General features: G+C 39.2%; 1 protein-coding gene and 2 long non-coding RNA genes across 3 annotated transcripts; 2 read left to right on the forward strand and 1 right to left on the reverse strand.

The window, feature by feature from the left end:
• Window positions 1-2,069: 2,069 nt before the first annotated feature.
• Window positions 2,070-4,134, reverse strand: LOC105009528. Its single transcript, XR_004575996.1, has 4 exons — window positions 3,813-4,134; window positions 3,487-3,529; window positions 3,180-3,220; window positions 2,070-2,407 (listed from the first exon to the last, which is right to left on the reverse strand). It is a non-coding gene; the product is annotated as an uncharacterized LOC105009528 (long non-coding RNA).
• Window positions 4,135-9,826: 5,692 nt separating this feature from the next.
• Window positions 9,827-11,145, forward strand: LOC117594712. The gene is made up of 2 exons (XM_034293115.1): window positions 9,827-10,113; window positions 10,246-11,145. Exons 1-2 carry the CDS (start codon window positions 9,918-9,920, stop codon window positions 10,716-10,718), a joined length of 669 nt encoding a protein of 222 aa, XP_034149006.1. The 5' UTR covers window positions 9,827-9,917; the 3' UTR covers window positions 10,719-11,145.
• A 138-nt stretch (window positions 11,146-11,283) lies between these two features.
• On the forward strand, window positions 11,284-13,211 carry LOC109615907. Its single transcript, XR_004575928.1, has 4 exons — window positions 11,284-11,369; window positions 11,684-11,770; window positions 12,391-12,524; window positions 12,917-13,211. It is a non-coding gene; the product is annotated as an uncharacterized LOC109615907 (long non-coding RNA).
• The last annotated feature ends 11,281 nt before the right edge of the window (window positions 13,212-24,492 follow it).

Raw genomic sequence — 24,492 nt, forward strand, 5'->3', positions numbered from 1 at the left:
AAACAACGATTAGTGTGGTTCAACAGTCCATCGGACTTTCATCCACTGGGTATGGATCCGTCAACTCCCAACAATGAAGACAATAGATCAGTCCTGAAACTTGTGGATCTCAGAAGTTCCATAATCAGAGTGAAGCATACACCCTATTCAGACAAGTTTCCATAGGTCTATGTCAAAGTTCCTTTTCCATCCAGAACTGGCTTGGTTGTTGTTTGACTCCTTGTGTTATATTAATGGCCGATAGCAACTAGCAGCTGAATAAGATTGTCAGACTTGACTTTGCTTAGCCATACCAGAAATCGTTAGATCTATTCAATTCAACCATTAAAATGTTAGACCTTACATCAAACAAAACAATCTCCAAATAAACCAATTAAAAACATCCTGTAAATGGAAAATGTAAAACATAACAGATGCTCCGTTATAACTATGCAAACAGGAAAAACTAAATTATTTTACATAACTCCTTATAAATACCAATTTGATTTGCCTTTAGCCCTAAGCTCAACTCATTCCATTCATAATAAATTATCATATCATACATCCCCCCTGCCTTCACTTCATTAAGTCAATGGAAAATGATACCATGAGTGAATGCAGAACAATGACAAATACGGCTACAGGAGTTGCCATCCTGAACCCGCGCTGGCCATCTTTTCAGGACAGACATGAAAAATAAAGAATTGGTAGTAGGGATGGATCTATAATCCATTTGATATGGAGTTGCATCCTGTATATTCATCAAAACAAGTGAACAAGATAAAAAAAACATGAACATTACAACCATGCAGCCTTCAAGGTTCACAGTGAGATCTGCTAACTATTTGTTTCTTGGGTCCTAAAACAAGCATTTCTGCTTTCCTTGAGTTTCAGAGCAAGAAATTCTCTGTCATCCACTTCCTAATATCTGAAACGCATGCTTCCAAAGTAGCTAATTTAGGGGCTTCTCCATGCTTCATTGAAATATATAACTGTGTGTCATCAGCGTAACAGTGAAAGTTTACATTGTGATTTCGGATGACATCGCCCAGAGGGATCATATATAGTGAGAACAATAATGGGCCCAGAACTGAGCCTTGAGGAAGAGCAAAGCATACACTGTAAGAAAAAAAGTTGTAAAAAAACGGTCATTGACTGGCAGCTACGGCTGCCAAACATTGACCGTAAAATTAAAGTAAAATACCCCAATTCAAACAATGTGTAAAAACATTACATTTACAGAAAATTTCATTAAAATGTTTACAGAAGAATACCGTTATTTTACAGATTTTACCCAAATAATTATGATCAATCACCTTCAATAAAGGGACAATCCTAAAAATTCTACATGAAAATACCATTATATTACAAATTTTACCCAAATAATTATGATCAATCACCTTCAATAAAGGGACAATCCTAAAAATTCTACAGGAAAATACCATTATATTACAAATTTTACCCAAATAATTATGATCAATCACCTTCAATAAAGGGACAATCTTAAAAATTCTACAGGAAAATACCATTATTTTACTAATTTTACCAAAATAATTATGATCAATCACCTTCAATAAAGGGACAACACTCAAATTTCTACAGAAAAATCCCATTATTTTACAGATTTTTCCCAAATAATTATGATCAATCACCTTCAATAAAGGGACAATCTTAATAATTCTACAGAAAAATACCATTATTTTACAGAATTTTCCCAAATAATTATGATCAATCACCTTCAATAAAGGGACAATCAAAAAAATTCTACAGAAAAATACCATTATTTTACAGATTTTTCCCAAATAATTATGATCAATCACCTTCAATAAAGGGACAATCCTAAAAATTCTACAGAAAAATTTAATTATTTTACAGATTTTTGCTAAATTATTACGATCAGACACCAAAATATGATCTTCCAAATTACTGTGAAATATCCTCAACTGAAAACATACTCAAGCAATACAAAACATAATTTTCACTATTTCAATTAAAATGTCATAGGAAATAAAGTATACACCACTATTGATTCTAAAATCCTTTTATTAAATGTATTCAGATGTAAATTTACAATATCAACCAATTATTCACAAACAGTTCTTTAGAGCCCCCCGGGAGGAACTGAAAAACTAAAAATGGTACTTCTCCATGTGTAATGTGTGTCTGTGAGCATTTCTATCAAAATGAGGTCAAGATTTCCCCTTTGAAATGGATGGAGGAAGCAACAAATTGTGCTGTTGAGCTGAGGGAGTTGTGGTCTTCTTCATTTTCCTAACCCTTGGGGGCTCTGTATAAGGTAGTTCTGATAACATTTAAGAATCCTAAAATTAAAACATACCACAAAAGGTCAATTAATCTGTAACAGAGGTGCAACACAGCAGAAAGATCAGACTTCTTCCAAATGAGCTGTAATCGTCTGGATCTGCTCCTGGAGGGGACACACACAGAGAGAAAATATTACTGAAAGGTCTTTACTGTAAAAAGTAGAATTTATTTATAGTTCATTTTAAATGACCACTGCTGGACTTTCAGTGTTGTAGCATTTTCCCAAACAGGTGCAGAAAATAGTGACTACATTTTAAATGTAGAAAACAACTCAAGAATCCTCAGGTTCTCAGCTCTGCACTGTGGTCAAGCAAACCCACACCCACAGATCAAGCAGTGTGTACGTTAACACAGCTCCCAGCTAAGAAGCTACAGTGAAGATTTCTGCTAAAAACATGGTGTAAATGACAACTTTTCAGGTCAATGTGGCTTGTCTGGACTTTTTAAAAAACGTGTATTACGATAGACAAGCAGTATGAAGGCCTTTTTATGTTTTTGTAAAGTTGTTTTTTAACGTTTGAAACAAAGCCGCTGTTGACTACAGTTGTTTGGGAGGATGCGGAAAGCTGTTCTCATGTGTCATTACTGCGCACTCCCATTGTGTTACAAATACTGGCCAGCATGATGGAAAAGTCATAGAAAAGGGATTCATGTTTATGTGTGGAATGGAATTCATGTTTGTGCCACTACGTACATGTTCATATTTGAAATAAGTTGTTTAACCATTGTTAACCATCTGGCACCACTGGATTCATACACAGTATATAGAAGAGTACAATATTGTTTTTCTTTGTGCTGACAAACTGGCAGTACTATGGCCACTAGTATGCACCTTATACATTCAGTCTTTATGTCAGGATAACATGAATACTCACTGGCTCCTAAGACCTTGTGGCAGGAGACTTTTCCAAAATGTCTGGTTCATGAGGGGAAAACACACAGACAACAAAGAATATTAGCCAGTTTACTGTTGGAGACATAGACATGCAACAATATTAATCAACAGCATCACACATACATTCATTCCTACATAATATTCTTATTATGACTGATGTGAACTTTTTTTTTTTCCATTCTCTCTATGTTTTCCCTCTGCTTGCCTACCTGTCCTTGTGTTTATACCTCTTAAACATTGCTTCCTAAAAATGTTTTGTAGTATAGGCTATATATTGTTTAACTTACTTTTCCCTCTGGCAATCATCACCTTGCCTTGATGAGCATCTCTCTGGAATTAAAATAATATCAGTGAATGTATGTATTATGTAAACAGTAAACACATACATAGAACTTAACATACATTTACATTCATTGAAACAAGCAAGTACAACGTTATAACAACGTAACGTACGTTAACGCTATTACTGAGCTGAAAATTAGGTTGACTCAGCAACAAGTGTCTGTAATGTTAGTACCATAACGTTAATGGTATTATAAATATTTGCTGCCTGTAAATAGAACAAGCAAACCATCTATTAACTTAGAAAAACAACAGGGAAATGTTTTCTTACCCGATATCGCCAGGATAACGTTATAACATGAAGTTCATGCTAGGAGAGCAAACAGATCCAGACTCTTCCACTGTGTCCATGTTCCCATTTTTGTTCTCTGTTGAAATCCCACAACTCATATTCACTCAAATAATAATTTGGCATGCAGATGTAAACGTAATTCATTAGGAGTGAAGCGACAGAGTAGCGCTGAAGTCCTGCAGCATTCAAACTGACGAAACTACTTTCAAATGAAGGCGCGCTCAGTGCTCATTGGCCTGTTTCCTGGATGACAGCCATATTGACCAATCATTCAAATTAAAATTCAAACGGCTTCATCAGATGGCTTTAACACTGTACATATTACCAAAGCAAGCGTTTGGATTTAAAAATATTAATAACAATAATAGGAAACAATATTTAAAATAAATTAATTATAATTTATACTTTTTGTAATACTGTAACTATGATTGACTCAATCACAGTCACAATCAATCAATCTCAGTCAATAAGTAATTAATCACAATGAATGAATGAATCTATCTATCAATAAGTTTGTGTCAATTAAAATTGTCATTAAAACAGTAGTAAAGTAACAGGCTACAGTTAAAACAATTAGTCTGTTGTCAATATAACAGAGAAGAAGAAAAAAAGTTAGAAAATGAAAATAATATGTACAAAATAAAATAAATAAATAAAATAGTGAGTGTGTGTGTATGTGTAAAAAAAACACAAAAAAAACTTTATAAAATCTATTATTTTATACACTCACCTAAAGAATTATTAGGAACACCATTCTAATACTGTGTTTACCCCCTTTCGCCTTCAGAACTGCCTTAATTCTACGTGGCATTGATTCAACAAGGTGCTGAAAGCATTCTTTAGAAATGTTGGCCCATATTGATAGGACTGCATCTTGCAGTTGATGGAGATTTGTGGGATGCACATCCAGGGCACAAAGCTCCCGTTCCACCACTTCCCAAAGATGCTCTATTGGGTTGAGATCTGGTGACTGTGGGGGCCATTTCAGTACAATGAACTCATTGTCATGTTCAAGAAACCAATTAGAAATTATTCGAGGTTTGTGACATGGTGCATTATCCTGCTGGAAGTAGCCATCAGAGGATAGGTACATGGTGGTCATAAAGGGATGAACATGGTCAGAAACAATGCTCAGGTAGGCCGTGGCATTTAAACGATGCCCAATTGGCACTAAGGGGCCTAAAGTGTGCCAAGAAAACATACCCCACACCATTACACCACCACCACCAGCCTGCACAGTGGTAACAAGGCATGATGGATCCATGTTCTCATTCTGTTTACGCAAAATTCTGACATACCATCTGAATGTCTCAACAGAAATCGAGACTCATCAGACCAGGCAAAATCTTTCCAGTCTTCAACTGTCCAATTTCGGTGAGCTCTTGCAAATTGTAGCCTCTTTTGCCTATTTGTAGTGGAGATGAGTGGTACCCGGTGGGGTCTTCTGCTGTTGTAGCCCATCCGCCTCAAGGTTGTGCGTGTTGTGGTTTCACAAATGCTTTGCTGCATACCTCGGTTGTAACAAGTGGTTATTTCAGTCTAAGTTGCTCTTCTATCAGCTTGAATCTGTCGGCCCATTCTCCTCTGACCTCTAGCATCAACAAGGCATTTTCGCCCACAGGACTGCCGCATACTGGATGTTTTTCCCTTTTCACACCATTCTTTGTAAACCCTAGAAATGGTTGTGCGTGAAAATCCCAGTAACTGAGCAGATTGTGAAATACTCAGACCGGCCCGTCTGGCACCAACAACCATGCCACGCTCAAAATTGCTTAAATCCCCTTTCTTTCCCATTCTGACATTCAGTTTGGAGTTCAGGAGATTGTCTTGACCAGGACCACACCCCTAAATACATTGAAGCAACTGCCATGTGATTGGTTGATTTGATAATTGCATTAATGAGAAATTTAACAGATATTCCTAATAATCCTTTAGGTGAGTGTATATGTATCTGAGTTTCCACTGGTTGTCCTCAGTTCATGGCACGATGAGACATTTTGCTGCAATAATTTAAATTTTGGGCAATTCTCCCAGTATTAGGGGAGTTTGAGTTTCATACTCAAAGCAACATAGTGAGACAGTCAATAGCAATTGTTTCAACAGGATCACTCAAGAAAGATGATTTCAGAATCAAAATCATAAACCAAATATTTTATTGTGCCCACAATTGGCAAATACCTTTGTTTTATAATAATAATAACAATTATTATTATTATTAAGAATGTGCATGATGTCAGGCAGGTGTAGGATCAATAATGATACATAGTAATAATAATTACCAATATGGTATAATACTAATAATAACAGCATAATTTCTATTATTGTTATTATTATTATTAAAGATTTCCTGAAACAGTCTTATGATTATATTATATTTAAATAAATATATACAAATGTAACACAATGAATGTAAATCATTTTTAATCTACATAAGAATTTACTCTTAGAAATTCTTTGTGTTAACCTAGGCATAACTTTTTATTGTGCAATGTTTTTTTAAGCATTTGGTTTTACCCTTCAACAAGCAGAACGATTGGATTTGAACGCGCCGCTGCCCCGACCCCGATCCACGCACTGCTGGCTACAGTTAGTCACTGAACCACATGGAAAGCACATGCCTTCTGCAGAAAGCTTGACTTATGCGTTTTTTTTCTTCTGACAGTCTTTATTTTTTCCCACTGTTATTAGTCTTTGATACTTCCAAAAGATCCGAAGAAGGTAAGAAATAACTTAACTACAGTGCATATAAGAATATAAATGAGGATTGAGGTGGCGTCATAAGGCTAGCTAATGCTAGCTAACTAGCTAGCAAGTTATCTAGCTTAGCCATCAGCAGATTTTGGCCATGTGCATCAAGTGCTAGCAGTAATAATTACTACCGGTATAATAATAAGAATATATATACTTTATTGTCCGTCACAGGAATTTTTTTGCAATATGAGTCTGTACATATATACATAGATACAAAGAAAAGGGAAAAAAAGTAGTTGTATTCAGTTTATGTCTTAATGGTTTATCAACGATTTTTGTTCACATAATTATTTGGCATTTCTTGTTGTGCCAAGTTTCTTGCTGCGTTTCACTAACTTAAAATGTCACATGTTGTATTTTTTCCCGCTGGCTGCAGGTGCTGGTTCTACAGATAGTCACTCTTTCAAGGACAAAGAGTTAGTCGACCACTACTTTTGGTATGTCACATCTCACAACCTTGAGTTTTCTATTGTACTGGGTATAGAGTATTCTGGAGATTTTCCCACAGTGGGCTACAATGGCATATATTATGCCAAAGTTCACATGCCGTTCATGTGGTATCTCTCTGAAAAATATTAAAAGCTATGTTGATCATCAGCTTCTGCATAGACATGAGGCAAATAGCTACTATCCTTGTTGCTTTGCAGAGTGCAAACAAAAATTCACCAAATACACTGCTTTAAAAGCTCATGTCTATCGTTCCCACAACAGTCCTGTTTCACAGTTGGAAGACACACAAAGGTCATTTGTATGTGATGATGTGCGTTGTAAGAAGAAATGTGTAGATTTGAAAGATCTTGTTGCACACCTGAAGGGACATTTAAAGAAGCATGAGTTAGTACATTGCCCATTTAGCAATTGTAACAAGTCGTTCAAAGTGAAGTCCTCATTTACATCCCATGTTTCAAGAAAACATAAACATGAAACTGTAAATACTAGAGTCACATACTCTGAGCCATCTGTATCCTCTCAGATTGAGCCCAATGAAACTGAAACCGAAATGGACCAAAGTGAAAATCAGTCTCAGGTTACAGAAGATATTGATATAAGGTCTTTGTACATGAGGAATATGTGCCTGTTTTACATGCAACTCCAGGCAAAGTATCTGGTTCCGTCATCAACTATTCAAATGATTGTTGAAGAGATCAATGGCCTGAATGATATTTGTCATCAGTACACAAAAGACAAAATTAAAGAGACACTTAGAGGAATTACTAATATGTCAGATGCTGAGATTGATTCAGTTTTCCAGAGTCTTCAGGAAGCGGATTTGCATGCTTCATGTAGTTCTCAGCTCTCCACTGAATATATCAGGAGGCAGTATTTTGAGAAGAACTTTGCCTATGTGCACCCAGAAAATGTTTTTCTGGGCACCAATGAACATAGAAGAGACAGTTATGCACAATACATACCCTTGCATGACACTTTAAGAGCTATTCTAAAAGATCCTGTTGTGTGGGAAGAGTGTGTTAAGTCTCAAAATCGTCCTGTTTCTGATGGCATCTTAAGTGATATTTCTGATGGCTCTGTCTTCAAATCCAATGAGCTATTTCTACAAACTGGTGACATCATCTTAAAACTGATATTGTATCAGGATGCATTTGAAGTTGTCAACCCACTTGGGTCAGCCAGGAAAAAACATAAGCTTGTGGGAGTATACTTCACACTTGCTGACTTTGAGCCATTCCATCGTTTCAGTATTGACCATATGCAGTTAGTACTGTTGTGCAAAGAGACAGACTTTAAATCCTTTGGTCAGGACATAGTGTTTGAGAGAATGTTGTCATACCTGAGACAGCTTGAGGAACATGGACTTGTAACCACTTCTGGTCATGTGTTTCGAGCAACAATAATATCTATTGTAGGTCACAATCTGGGGTCACACTGCATTGGTGGCTACACACAGAATTTCAGCACTTCCAAGTACTTCTGCAGGTATTGTGAGGTTGAAAGAGGCCAACTTGAGAGTGTGCGTCAGACCTTTCCTGTTCGAACATTAGATAACTACAAAGAAGCAGTGCAGTTATTGCAGGAACGTGATGTGAATGACGTCAAAGGCATCTATTGTGACTCCATCTTTAACACACTGAAATATTTCCATGTATGTCAGCCAGGCCTTCCTCCATGCATAGGACATGACTTGTTTGAGGGAGTTGTTGCTTATGACTTGTCCATTTTCTTGCGTTACTTCATAAATGTCAAGCATTGGCTCACATACTCTCAGCTGAACAGGCGAATCACACAATTTTCCTACAAGGACTCAGATTCCAGCTCATCTCCTTGTCAGGTGAATGAAAAGGCCATCAGAATAGGTGGCCAAGCAGCTGAGAACTGGTGTCTCCTTAGACTCCTGCCTGTCATTATTGGTGACAAAGTTGATCCTCGTGACCCAGTGTGGCAACTAGTGATCACTCTGAAAGAACTTGTGGAACTAGTGTGTGCACCCAAGATCACCACTGCCCAGGTAGCTTATCTCAACATTGTTGTGATTGAATATCTGGACACAAGGCAAACAATGTTTCCTTCTGATCACCAGAAACCCAAGCACCACTATCTTCTCCATTATGCATCATTGATCCTCAAACTGGGTCCCCTAATACGGCTCTGGACAATGAGATTTGAGAGTAAACACTCCTACTTCAAGAGGTGTGTGAGAAGGATACAAAACTTTAAGAATATATGCCAGTCTCTCGCAAACCAGCACCAACTCCTCCAAACAACCCTCAGCTCGAACTCCTTTTTTGCACCAGTGCTGAAGACAAAAAACGTTACTCCATATCATGCTCACTTGTACAGTGATGCAGTGCGCAATGCAGTTGAAGCACACATGTTTACAGAACCGGATTCTGTGTCAACTGAGGTAGATTTTAAGGGCACCCTTTACAAAAAGGGATCTTTTCTTTGCCTCAAACGTGAGTCTGATGAGTCAATCAAGTTTGGTCAGATGGAGCTTGTTTTGATAGTCAATGACAAAAAGGTGTGCTTTCTGGTGACACCGCACACTTCAGTGTATTTATCAGAGTATGGACTCTATGAAGTCAAACAAGCAGCTGAGGATATGCACTGCATTAACGCAGAACACTGCCTACATTCCTACCCATTGCCACTTTACAATCTGAATGGGAATAATGTCATATCTCTTAAGCACAGTGTTGTTGATCAGTAAGAGTGTGATGAGGTGTTGGGGTTTACAATCACAAGTTTTCGACTAGTGTGTCAATGGGAAATATGATGTGTATTTAATCAAAGTAACATAGTAATTGCGCTGTAATGTGTAATCCACAATCAGTTATCCACTAAACAGTTATTCATATTTTTTCCCTTCTTGCAGTCATGGCTGGATGGATGAGTGATCTAACCTCATCCCTCAGCTTGTTCTTGAACCAAGAGGATTCTGTAGTGCGAACAGTGGAGGTGATCAAAAACATTGGAGTCTGTTCAGCTGAGGACCTTAAGTATGTGGAGGCAGATGACCTTGCAGCAGTCCTGATGCCAATAGAGGTCAGGAAAGTTATGGCCTGTATTAAAAGTAAGTAAAATTGTACATAGTGCCATTTGTGATGATTGCAACAAGATTAGGATTGACACACCAGACCGAAGATTAAGTGAAAATTATACATGAATCATACTGACTGACATGATTATGTCCTTTTGTTTTTAGATTTAGTGACTAGAGTGGAAGATAAATCCTCCTCAATATCTACTAGCCACATTGAAGAATCCAGCATTGAGGAATCATTCATGAGTGACGATATGCTGAGTGATGATATTCACATGAGTGTTCACTCCACACCGAAATCCACTGCTACAAGCAGTGCAGCTTTGGTCAGAGCCTCGCCTACTGCATCAGAGAGCAGGTTCAGAGAAGATAATAGCTGGCATTACAGCTTTGACATACCCTGGAGTAAGATGCCCTCCAGTACAAGTAAACTGTTGGATACTGGAAAGAGGCCTTCTGCAGCACAGAGAAGGGAGATTAATTGGATTGTGGCTGGTGAAATACTGACTGTCTGCAAGACACCAGGAAGAAACACCTTACTGAAATTTCAAGGAAGATGGTATTTCGCTACCCAAAATCCTTCCAAGATGAGATTGAGGGTCAGATTGTCGGCACTGGGTATGACTCTCTTGTAAAACAGTTCACATCTAGGCTAGATAATTGCAGACGACTCCAAGCTGCTTCTGCCCAGAAAAGGCTTCCTGAAAGTAGCAGCCCTCACGATGCGAAGAGAGTGTGCAAAGATGCATATGGGTGTATTAACTCTGAGCCAGAGCTTCCTCCTAGTGAAACAAAACAATTGCAAAAGCAAAAACAAGAAGAACTCATTAAGATTTTCAAAAACAAAGACAAAGTTGTAAAAAAAATAGAAAGACTGATGGTGGACACGTTTCCCTCACAGAGGAGAGACATACTATCAGGACTGAAACAGACGGAAGAGATTCTTAAGGAATGGCCTTTCCTCTGCCAGGAAGATGGAATGAGGCTTCATTTCAGAGAACTAACAGGTGTCCACTTAGATGACATCTTTGAAGAGTCCACAGCCACCAAGTTCAGAAGAATCCTGCGGTACTTTCAGTTTGTTAAAACTGAGTCATCCAGCACAGCAAGAACTATTCTGAGCCAAGCCCTGGCAGGAGGTGATGAAACTAGTGCGGCTGTCCTGATGCTTATTGCCCATTTCAAAGAGCAGCAAGAAAAGATGTTCCTAAATGTCGATGACACTGCCATTGCAACTGATGTGGACACCACCAAGCTACCATGGACACCCTGTATTGTGATCTGTGGTAGGTGTGCCAAAAAACAATTTTAATCTGTTCATTGAAATAGTTATTCTAAAGTTTTTATGTTTACAGGAGTGATGGAGTCTACTATACACTGCAAAAAAAGTGTTTATAGCTGACAATGTCATGCTACCTTGTTTTCATTTTTTTTACTTGGCACCGTTTTTCTTTTGCAGTATAGACACAGTATGGGTTATTCAAGAATTACGTCAACTAAGCAGTGTGCAGAACACAACTCCTGGCTTACTTAAGCTCATTGGATCCATATACAAGCTATTTACTTTCTATGGAACATTCTGTTCTTGCACTGTTCACAGGTAACAGCCCACTTACTGCCAAGATGTTCATGGTTGCAGTGGACCAGGTTGAGTGGAACTTGCTGCTACTCTGGAGTTCTTACAGAGGTAAGCTTTCAGTATGTATTACACATTGCTTTTAAGGTATTTAAAAAAAAATTTAAAAGAAGGAAGAAAAAGTTGTTCCTTTAAAAACTCTCGTCTCTCCCTTCTCTTTTCTCCTCTCCCTGCTCCTATCTTCTCTCCTCTCCCTGCTCCTATCTTCTCTCCTCTCCCTGCTCCTCTCTTCTCTCCTCTCCCTGCTCCTCTCTTCTCTCCTCTCCCTGCTCTTCTCTTCACTCCTCTCACTGCTCCTTTCCTCGCTCTGCTCCTCTCTTCACTCCTCTCACTGCTCCTTTCCCTACTCCTCTCTTCACTCCTCTCCCTGCTCCTATCTTCACTCCTCTCCCCGCTCCTATTTTCACTCCTCTCCCTACTCCTAATTTCACTCCTCTCCCTGCTCTTCTCTTCACTCCTCTCACTGCTCCTTTCCTTGCTCTGCTCCTCTCTTCACTCCTCTCACCACTCCTCTCACTGCTCCTTTCCTCGCTCTGCTCCTCTCTTCACTCCTCTCACCACTCCTTTCCTCGCTCCTCTCTCTTAAAGATGCTGTTCACTGGCTTTTTGATGCCAGGATTTTTTAACACTTTGAATGTCTAAGGTTAAAATTACAATTATTTTTCCAACAGATGTATCTTCAAAATCAACCCAGATCAGGGGACCAAAGTCAAACGAAAAGACAAGGGACGCCAGTATGCTGTCAACCCAAGGGTGCTGAGCCTCATTTCCAAAATTGCCAATTTTGAATGGACAGAGTAAAGGGGTAAGATGACTCCCTCACCAAACAAACTCCCTCAGTCAAGCAATAAATGAATACATCATTCAGTCCCAAACCAGCTCCTGTTAGTTTTGGGAACAATAGCATACTAAGGTGCAGATTTGAATTGTGTTTTTTGATTTAGGAGTTATTGATAAAAAAAAATTGTCGGATTGGGATGTGGTTTAATTTTTGGTATATATTAATAGAAAACTATTGCAATCACCTTAACCTACTACAAATGGAACACTATTTGACTCAATGACTCAGAGATTTGAATTGGTAAAATGGTAAAACACTTCTTGATATAAAACATGAGTTTGTGTAAAGAAAAGAAACAACTATTTTAAAATGAGGATTTAATCAAAATCACATTTCTTTCTTCTCTTTCCATACAGATATGATGTGAAAGGGATTGTAAAGGTCTTCCTGGAACCCACCTTTTTATGGATGTTTCCATGAGAGCTGTTTTGTTAATTGATGCTCCTTGATGTCCGCCAGTTTGGCCGAGAGTGTGAACGACACACCGCTATTTCTATCTGTGGTTCATTATTTTTTCCCTGGTTGGTCCAGGAGTGTTAACACCAAGGCTATATTTTGTGATGTGCTTTTTCTGCCAAGTCTAAAAATAAATTGTTTGCACCACTGTCATTTGTGTTATTCTGAATCTTGCCTTTTGTGAACACTTAACATTAAGTCCACACTAAATCACATATAGCAAAAAGTTTCTGCTGTGGGTAAAATCTTATTTCATTGTAAAACTGCACAGAGCTTTGATGTCTCTCCATCTCTGTCTGTCCCACTGTTTCTCTCTGTCTCTGTTGGTCTCTGTGTCTCTCCCTCTTTCTCTTGAATGTAAAACCCCTTACAACTAATGAGATTTACCTTAAAAAAATATTAAATTGTCAGTATGGAGATAAAACTTTATATAATGAGCAAAACATTTAATAACGGGCAAATATCATAATTATGACAGTCATTATCTGTAAAAAAAATGGGAAATAACTATAGTTATGTAAAACAACATGCAGGTTGTTAATTTACAGATAATATCTGTAATTTTACTGGTTTTTATACTATTTAAAAAAAACTGAAAAAGTACTGTAAAAAGTTAGAGTAATTTACTGTAAAATTATGTTTTTTTTTTAGAGTGTACCTTTGACTTGTCAGAGGATATGCCATCCACACTAACTGATATCTTTCAGATAAATAAGATTTAAAGCAGGCTAGAACATGTCCACGTAGCCCAATATGGGTTTCCAGTCTCTCTAAGAGAAGGGAGTGATCAATAGTGTCAAAAGCAGCACTAAGATCAAGAAGCAACAGGACGGATGAGGAAACTTTGTCAGAGGCCATTAGAAGGTAATATGTTACCTTCACGAGTGCAGTCTCAGTACTATGATGGGATCTGAAACCGGACTGGATTATTTCATAAATGTTATTTGTCTTTAGGAATGCATTCAGTTGTTGGGAAACACATTTTTCTAAGATTTTTGAGAGGAACGGGAGGTTCGATATTGGCCTATAATTGTTTAATATGTCGGGATCCAGATTAGATTTTTTTAGAAGAGGCTTAATTTCCGCAATTTTTTGTGAGTTTGGTACACATCCGGAGGAAAGGGAGCAATTTATTATGTTCAGCATTGGCTGACCTAGCACAGGAAATAGCTCCTTAAGTAATTTTGTTGGAATCGGGTCTAGCTGAGAATTTGTGGGTTTAGAACTCATTACAAATTTAGTAAATGTGTCGAGCGATATGGTATCAAAAAATTCAAGTGTCCCCATTGACACCTGGTCAGGGAGGTTCAGGACATTTTTAGGACAGCTGAGATTTTGAGGACCATAACTATTTAAGGAGGAGTCAGTTATTTGTTTTCTAATGGTGATGATCTTTTCATCAAAGTACTTCATGTATTCATTACAACTAAAGTGAAGACCCACTTCACTTGCTAAGCTTTGCTTTTTTGTTAACTTTGTATCAAAGAGAAATTTGGGATTGTTTTTGTTTACCTCAATCAGGTTGGAGAAATAAGCTGATCGAGCAGACGTGAGTGATTTTCGGTATTGTAGTGTACTGTCTATCCAGGCTAGTCTAAATACTTCCAACTTGGTGGAGCGCCACTTTCGCTCCAATTTTCTGGAGGCTTGCTTAAGTGCTCTAGTATTGTCTGTGTACCAGGAAGCATTTATTTACTCTGTCATTAATGAGCGAACTTGAGCGAACTAAGAATATCAAGGAATTTATTTGTAGTCCGAGAATTTCTAGTACGGCTTTTGAAACTCATTTTTTGCGGTGCAAGTGGATTTCTTGTTTTAACGGTAAATGTAATAAGACAGTGATCCGATAATCCAGGATTTTTGGGGGAAATTATTAGATCTACAATATCTATTTCTCGTGACAGGACTAAATCTAAGGTGTGATTGTGGCAATGTGTTGGACCTGAGACATGTTGGATGAAACCCATTGAGTCAATTATGGCTTCAAAGGCTTTTTGAAGAGGATCATTGGAGTTTTCCATATGAATATTGAAATCGCCAAAAATTAGAATACTATCTGCCATGACTACGAGGTTAGACAAGAATTCTGGAAACTCATTGAGGAACAATGTGTATGGCCCGGGGGGCCTATAAATAGTAGCTATGTAAAACGATTTATAGGCCTGGTTAACTTTCATGAGTAAAACTTCAAAAGAATGAAACTCAGTGATATGTTTGAGAGTACATTTATATTTACTGTCATAAATATTAGCAACACCCCCTCCTTTTCGGGATGCACGAGGGATATGATCACTAGTATAACCAGGAGGAGAGGCCTCATTTAAGGCAGTGAATTCATTAGGCTTTAGCCACGTTTCACATAAACAAATAACATCTAGTTTATGATCAGAGATAAATTAATTTACTGCAACTGCCTTTGGAGCAAGGGATCTAACATTTAGGAGTCCCATTTTGAGATGCGAGGTGATATAGTCATTTTTATTTTTAGGCTTTATCTTAATAAGGTAGTTTTTGTTAGCACTACCTTGTTTAACTTTTCTCAGCCTGGAACGAGTCACTGTGGCAATAAGTAAAGCTGTACTAACTACTATGCTATCGACAGACTCCACTATGCTAGCAGGCTGGCTAACAGCCTGCAGCCTGACCTGCACCCTATCTCCTTTTTATAGGAGTGAGACTCCTGTCAATGTTCCTAGATAAAAGAAGAGCACCACTCCAGCTGGCTGGGCCCTATTTTTGGGAGAGTCCCAAAAAGAAAGCCAGTTATCTACAAACTCTACCTCCTGCGACGGGCAGAACTCAGTTTTCAGCCAGCAATTGAGTTGCGCAAGTCTGCTGTAGAGCTCGTCACCACCCCTAGCTGGGAGGGGGCCAGAGACAATTACTCGATGCCGACACATCTTTCTAGCTATGTTCTGCTTCGTAACCTCTGACTGTTTCATCCTAACGTCGTTGGTGCCAACGTGAATAACAATATCTCTGTACTCTCTATACTTGCCAGTTTTAGACTTCGCTAGCACCAACCCCAGATTTGTGGCTACGTCGGTGGCTCTGCCCCCCGGTAAACAGTGTACGATCGCCGGCTGATTCTTTAGTCTAATATTGCGGGTAATGGAATCGCCAATGACAAAATTTTTTCAAGGCCACCGGTAGAACATGCCTGCCGATCATTCCCATCCGAAGACGGCTCGGGCCTTGACTCTGACCCCAGTGGGGAAATCTTGTTGAAAGTCTTAGTTGGATTTAGCAAAGATTCAGGTTTAACTGGTCAACGGCATTTCTTCCCAGTGACCAAGAGAAAGTTATTGCCCGGCTGCAGGAGCTGTGCCGGGGGGCTAACAAAACTATTGTTTCTTCCTGGTGGCACTGACACAGTTTTTTCTATTTCTACACTAGCATAATCCTTGCCTGACATTTGCGTCAGAAGCCGAGCCTCTAACTGCTATCTTTAACTGAAGACGATAGTTCTCCTCCGTGTTGTCGCCACAACAATTACAGTGATAAGGTATTTTAATGATACTTAGCCTCGGGTGTTCAGGGGTGAGTAGTTCTGTTAATTATGTCCAAAAAGAGTCCCGGTGTAGTAAAGTTGGGTAAGAGGTCAAGAGATAAAAATATTGCGTTGGTAGAACTCTTAAAATTGAATTTTGACCAATTAGTTTTTTTAGAGTAAATTTGAAAAAAGTTTGGCAGGTAGCCAGGTAGGTAACAGTAGGCAGCGTACAGCACATCAACAATCCATAATCTCAACAATCCCACAATGCAGTTCGTTCCACCAGCGAACAGCTCAGCAAGCAACAGACAAGTACCACGTGGTGGGCCTTAATTAAGGCCTACCTACATTATCGTGAGACCCCCCTTGAGGCCTTACGGTTTTAAACATTATCATCAACGCAAAAAATAGGTTTGACTCAAAATTACGTAAGTACACATGACAAAGCACAACAAAACAGGTTATTTCTTGAATACCCATTAAAACATGTTCAAGCATGACAGAACAAAACAGGCTATCTTGAATGCCTATTAAAACATGCTATATAATATTCAAGTGCTTCTCAAACGACATATTAATATTAGTAATTAGTAAAGTAATATTTAATTAAATAAGCTTGGCTGTTACCGAGGAAGGTGATCAGGTTTCCTTGATAAGTTCCAGCTTCATTTAATGGTTAGGTACAAAACATTTTAGCAAATAAACATTTAAGAACTCTGAATCAATGATTATGAAAGCTCATGTCAGTTTCTAGTATCGTCCATGATTCCAGGATCCCATAAGAGAGACTCCATCTTCAGACTACTGTCGGTGAGCCAGGTGGTCAAACAGAATGAATCTTCGTCCATTTCAATTGTCTCCTTTCCTGCCTTTCGACTGTTGTCCATTCTCGGCCATCTTAACTTTCCTCTGTCTTCTCTCTTCGTCTGTACCACACTCTCCATCTGTCCATATACAACTTCCTCGGAATCCATCTTGTTTAGCCGGAAAATGTTATTTTTCTTTCTGTCCATTTCGACTCCAGGCATTGTTGTTAATGATCCTTTTCATTCTTGATGGTATCCTATTCGTGCCATACTATTTAAATATGAACGCGTCATGCGTTCGCCGCACAATGTCTGAACATGAACAGTCATAAGAGCATTATTTATATTTCAAATGCCTAAAAAGTGGGGGGTTGAATATGCCAAACATGTGGTCCAATTTATGTTCTATACCTTATAAGTGTAAATGCAGCACAACCGTCATCTTTGCACTTGGTGGTTTCTGTCTTGTCTATTCTTAATTCAGCCCTGTCCAGAATGTGTGTGCGTTATTAATCTGTTTCCTGTTCTTCTGACACCCAAGCTAAGTTGGCTCTCTCTCTCCCCAGCAACAGCCTAAATAAGATTTCCTGTTCTTGTACTTGCAACTTTCAATTTCAGCATATGCTACAGATATGTAATATTTTGCTTCAATTCTCACAACAGTTTAACAGCTCATACATTCAGTGTATCCACAATTCCCCCTTTTGATCTCTCCCCAGAGAGATCACCCCTATTCGCCAAGCTCCAGTTCTCCCCGGTCGTGCTGTTCGAGTAGAGGCATCAGCATCCCCGGTGGCGGTCCTGGAGCCTTCTCAATGGCTGTAGAGATCACTCTCATAGCGAGCCCTCTTATGCATGGGATACAACAACACCCACAACCATTATAGCACAAAATGTAACAAGCGATAAAAGAACAGACATTATCAAACCTTTCCACTGGCCGAACATCGAGGTCATCCATTCCTCCAGCGGATTATCTACCCCAGAATGCTCGTATGCGACCCCTTGACATAGTCCAATTCAATGCCCCCAAATTTCCTCAAGCTGGAGTCCCCAGGTGGGGTCGCGAACCTCTTCGCTGGGGGAATGAAGACCCGATGCCAACCTGGGAAACCTGTAACAACATACAACACACATTATTATTCCACCAATGTCCAGGTACCATTTAATTCTACTATCATCTCCCCAGACCTTTCTCTGTAACCCTGTCATCTTGGTACGAGTGGTAGGAGCCACTCGGTGTCCTAAACCCCCTTTTGTTACAGTATTCTTTCGGTTCCTCCCCCTAAAGTCTATTCCCCTGTTTTATAGCTTTCCAAACATTTCAAACAGACACAAGAGTGTATACATCGATTTCAGAAAGTATTGACCTCCTCACATTCTCCACAATAGTTTCTTCGCAATCTGTCTGCACACAAGACCTCAGTAAAAACATATATCTTTTTTAACTCAGGTCAATGAAAGGAGTACTTGTCAGAAGGACAACTGCATTATTGAACGTAGGGAGTTTAATAGGGGAGTGATCAGGGAACACAGGTGTCTCAACCTATAATTATTATAATTTTTTATTTTACATTGTTTTTTTACTTGTGTTTTGTGGAGATGACCAAGATTGTGCATCAGAATCAGGTAACTTCAGCCATCACGATATTGATCTGGAAATAAAATTGAGTTTTTTTGGTAGATTGTATATAATTCCATATTTTTGCCACAGAGCTCCCAACGCTGCACAATGAGTCCTCTGATGAAACTCCCACTGGTCACATTCAAGGTATCTCTGTCACATCCCGTCTCCTGTTTTGTTCTATGTGTGGTATTTCTAGTTTGGGGTTTTCAACTTCTTTCATCTCTGCTATATGCATGGATAAGCAACTGTCTCACAGATGCTATATGGTTAGCAAATACTAATTTGTTACACATCAGGGCTTTGATACACAAAATTCCTGCTTATCACAATGTTGTACGACAGCACCTCTTGCAGCTAAACAGTTTATTTGGTCTTTGTTTTTGAGGTCTTCAAGTGATGGAGAGGAGAATCATGTTGCAACTGGAGACTGCTCTGAGCCAGGTGATGGAGGCCATAGAGGCCAGAATGCCAAAGGAGTCAGAATCCCTGGGACAGACTGAAATGCTGCAAAACCCTGCAAGGACTCCTGAGGAATTGAACAAAGTCTGTGAAAGACTGAAAGATGCCCACTTTCGAAAGAAAATGGTAAAGATGTATATATATATATATAATTGAAACTATTATAAAAAATATATACAGTGCCAGTCAGAAGTTTGGACACTTACCCATTCACTTGATGTCGGAGTCATGTCTCCGCAAATGTGTGATGTCCAATGTATCGCCAGCAGAATGCCCTGTTTGACTCTGACAATGGCGATACACTGTAGCGTTTCGGTTTGCGACTTTGTTGTCTTTAGGCTACATTTTCTAGACTATGACTAGTTCTTTTAGCTGAAGACCACATAAATGAATGTCCATCTGCTTTATCAGATTAGACACATGACCCTCTGCTGTGGCCATGACTTGGGGTCGGGGATTAGGAGAATGCTAAGGAAAATTGGAACCGAGGAGCTGTGGACAGGCTACTCGTTGAAAGGCAGGAAGCAGAAGAGGGCCTTTAATGACCCCCCAATTTATGATGTTGTCGCACGTAAGTAAATGCTCAAAGGTAGAGATGTATAATTTAATCAGTTTATATTATTTTGTTGTGGAAGATTTTGTTGGAATATCAACAATGAGGCATTCCTAGAGGGGGAGCCTCAACCTAGAAATTTGTAGCCTCAACCTTCCATGTTTTTTTAAATAGTTGCCAGACTCAGGGTCTTCAACCTTTTCTTGTCCAGGGACCCCCACCCGATTATTCCTCCCTAGCCATTTATTTAAGCTCAGTTTTGCAAAAAAGTGGCAGGGAAGCAATCTGAGAATATAATGTACCACACAGATTTAAGATGGCACTTTTATTTTTACAATAAAGTGTGTTTTAAGAAAAATAATAATTACTGTAGGATAATTCATATTAATGTGAGCGCAAGACATGGAGTATTTACACATTATACTTCTTGATATCAAATCATGTTCATAGCACACAATATTCCTGTTTCCTGTAATTGTGTGTAATGGGCATGTATTGTGTTGAATGACAGGGGTACAAGGTGGTACTATGCCTATGTTAATTCACTGTACATGGTTGAGCTAATATTTTGTGTAGCCTAAGATCCTCAAATTGATATACTGTTAAGCAATACCTCTGCTCCATTTCCTCTAAGTTCCATCATATCTGTTATGAGGTTACACACTGCACAGTTTTCGATTTCGGTCCAAGTTAGTTACTGCTGCAAGCTCTGTAGTTACAGAAGAAATTCGGAATATGCATGGAAGACTGCAATATGCAATAACCAAGCCGGTGTGCGAATCAACCTCAACCTTTTTTTCTGGTTTCCAGGAGCATGAGCAGATGGAGCAAGCTATCGAGGAGGAGGGCACAGATGAAGAGACAGCACCTGAATAGACAATTATTGTAGTACCAAACATTAGTGTAGTAGGATAAGTAATTTTAGGTTTTGTTTAAATAATTGTTCAAGCAGTACCAACAAGTTCAATGATTCAAGTCTTTATTCACTGAGGTCAAGGGAGGTTCCAATACATTGTATACCAAACCATACATGCAGCGGACTCCGAATCAGTAGCTTAACATCCATTCTCATACAATTTCTAGACATTTGTTCTAACATGATTGGTTCAAGACATTTTGTATACTAATTGTGACACCAAAAGAGAAAAAAGATTAGAAATAGAATTTCCATCATAGCAGTACTAACATTTAGTATGTTAAACATTTAGCATTTTTTCTCAGCTTATTTCTAAGATTTGTTTTGCAGTTACAGTACATATTAACATGTAAAGATGTAGTACAAGACAGATGTTGCTTGTAATATATATAAAGAATATATATTTAGATTTGATGCTTGTGTGGTTTGCAAGTTTCATTAACTTGCAAACCCATCTTAATAATAATGTTCTAAAGACAGAAACTTTGATTTGTTGTATACTCCTATGGCTGATATATATATTTGTATTACCCAAATTGGAAAGATTAATTGGCTTTCCATTGAGAGGGTCACTTGTGTTATTTTGCACCATAAGGAACGTTTCTAATCTTGAACAGGTTGTGACATTCAGTACCTTTGTTAAAGGAATGTTACAAAATGTCTCAATTACGTTTATTGTACTTCGTGAAAACATTATTTTAGGTCATCCTCATAACGTTATTTACAGTACCAATATGGGACGTAATTGTGTGTATGTTCAGGCAACTATTATAACGTTACTAAATAACGCCATTAGGCCTTTCAGAGGCCCCCTCATTTATACGTCCTGAATAGACATGGGACGTAACTTTCGTCAGTTGACACCTCAGGTACGAACAGACGTTTCACAAATACGTAACCATTACATTTTGGATACTACAAAACCGTTGAGGTTACGTCAAGGAACGTAATTGACTACATCATTTTAAGTAATCCTTATAACGTTACTTACAGTACCAATAGGGAACGTAATCATGTGCACGTTCAGGCACTTTTTATAACGTTACTAAATAACGTTATTAGACCTTTCGGAGGCCCCCACATTTCTACGTCCTGGACAGACTTGGGACGTAACTTCAGCTGACACCACAGGTGCGTACAGGCAACGTTTCACAAGTACGTAACCGTGACTTTGTGAAGACTAAAATAACTTTGAGGTCACGTCCTGGGACATTTTTTTCAACAGTGTGTTGGTTATGGAAGCATTTTGCCCAGCTGCTTTTGTTTGTGCTGCTACAGTTTTTGGTTAATAACCTATATTCCTACTGGATTATCGGCACAATTATCGGGTCTGTCATTATAAGAAAGGCAGTTGCAAAAACAAACCTTTATCGGCATAATTTAGCCTATTTTGAGTGAAGGCTTTAATAGCCCGTCTAAAAAATTATAGCAGCACGAACAGAAATTTTAACGGCACAAACGGAGCACCAACTATTGAGCTTATTTTGACGAAGCTTTGAAATTGGGTCAGGAATGTGACAAAGAGCTATATGTTAAAACAGTTTTCAATAGCACAGTAGGTCCTTGACTTTATGTCACATTGCCATACCTCCGCTTTTACTGAAATAACACCCCTGGATTATGTATTAGCCATAACTCTGCGGGCAAATGCAGTTTATAGAGGCCATGGATGCAGTTAGGCTACTGGGGTTTTGTTATGGACATTTTGAACTAAGGTGTGTTTGATAAATGTCTGTCTTTCCAGTGGCTGATATGTAAATCTGTACTTTGATTGTGACACACGTCTGTATAATATCAGAGGATTATTAGGTATTTGGGCCATGTCCTCCTGCCTAGAAGAAGGATGTATTCTTTGTCGTCATATACATGTATGAATGAGTTACTAGTTAAAAATGCTGAGAGGGGTCTGGTGTTTGAATAGGAGACATCCTTGACCGGCACGGGTGGATTAGAGGGGTACTCGTAAATCTGTTTAACCGTGCACGGCCAGAGATAGCTCTAGGAATACTAGTATCGTCCAGAAGAGGCTTATCCTTTGACAGGCTGAGAAAGAGTGCCTGACTGGAGCTGGGACTCGTGCCTGATCAATACAGGTATACCCGGGCTTAAATTTCGAACTTGGGAGTTAAGGGCACTTTGTTTGCGTTTTGGGCACATTTATACAGGGGTTAGGACTCCTTTTTGCGTTAGGACGCAAGTATGTGTGTTAGGGCACATTTGAATTCTGCAGACAAGGCTAGGGCCTTGAACATCTCAGTTACGGGCCGACGGGTCTATCGACAATGTTAAGGGCACAATGATTGAGATGAAAGCGTTAGGGCGCTGGTATATGTGTTGGGGCACATTTGGTTTGAATGGTTATGAGATTTGTTAATAAAATAGGGTTTGTTTCGCCACGTTTGTTTTTTGCTGCGTTTGATGTTGGGTAAGCTTTGTGGTAAGTTTTTGGCGACGGTGTTTATGTTTATGGTACATGTACATGTGAACTTGGAGTGTTATTAGGTTTTCCGGCGACTGGCGTTTTCGTTCGGTGATGGATGCGCGGCCTGCTGGGCTGATTGGAGGTAGATGGACATGGTACAAATGGAAGTTGCAGGAGGCATGATGTGAAGTTGTTTGGAAGGCTACGGTGTGTAGACAGTTTGGAGTAATGGAAACTTTGGGAAAGTTTGTGTGGAGTATATTGATCTGTGTTGTAGTTTTTTTTGCTCAGGTTAGATGGCTCGTTCTCCTCTGATCGCCCGTCACCCCACTCCGCGGAGTTCAGCCGGACCGATACATGGTCCCATCCTGCCCGGTGACTGCATCGTTGGAGTCTTACAGTCGACGTGGCCAAGCTCTGTGGACCTTCTCGTTGTGAACGAAGAAATGCTGTGGGCCGCCTGGAGGCCGTTTCTGCTCCGCTTTGGAAGTGTTGAGCATGTCTGCGCGTTTCAAGAAAAGTTCCAAAAGTGGGGAGTTGTACACACCAGGTGTACACATGCGTAATCTCCGGTGTTTGCGGCTGAGACCAAAGAAGACTACAGACCCGGGGTTGAGGAAGAGACTTTGCTAACCGCTACGTTTAAATTTATGAATCTACCGCTAGACATTCGACTGGAAATTGGATTTGGGAAGATGCCTTTGCGAATCAAGACAACGGCTGTACAGATGTATTGTTCCCGCAAGAATAGAGAACAGTTTCGGCTTCTCTTTGGCCTCGCCATGAGCGATCCAACGGGAACACGCAGGAACGCTGAACCGCCTGAGGGAGGGGTGCGGACGGTCAGACAGGAGACGGACGGAGGGAGCATCGACCGGTGAGATTGTTCCTTTATACAGTTTTCATTTGCGTTAGTAAACAATGTGGTTGGTTTTTGTATGTCAGATTTGTTGGTTTTGTGGAAGTTGATAGATGGATTTGAGAAAGTATGGTAACTAGAAGTTATTTTTGAGGTGTTTTGGTTAATAGCGAATGTAGTTAGAAACATGTCCTTTTTGTTCGGTGTCCTGACACCCATTCCTGTGCAGCTAACCTTTTTGCGTTGCGATTAGTGCTGAATTATAAGCAGTTGGATTGCTTGAAAATCTGATATTTAGGTTGGACTTAAATATGCATTCGAGATTGGATCTTATACTTTCA

Source organism: Esox lucius, chromosome 7, assembly GCF_011004845.1.
Source record: "Esox lucius isolate fEsoLuc1 chromosome 7, fEsoLuc1.pri, whole genome shotgun sequence".
Lineage (NCBI taxonomy): Eukaryota > Metazoa > Chordata > Actinopteri > Esociformes > Esocidae > Esox > Esox lucius.

Bases quoted from the DNA above. Each gene is read 5' to 3' on its own strand.
- LOC117594712 (XM_034293115.1), top strand. From the start codon at position 9,918: ATGGCTGGATGGATGAGTGATCTAACCTCATCCCTCAGCTTGTTCTTG. The intron at 10,114-10,245 runs GTAAGTAAAATT...TTTTGTTTTTAG, and splicing joins AGTTATGGCCTGTATTAAAA to ATTTAGTGACTAGAGTGGAA.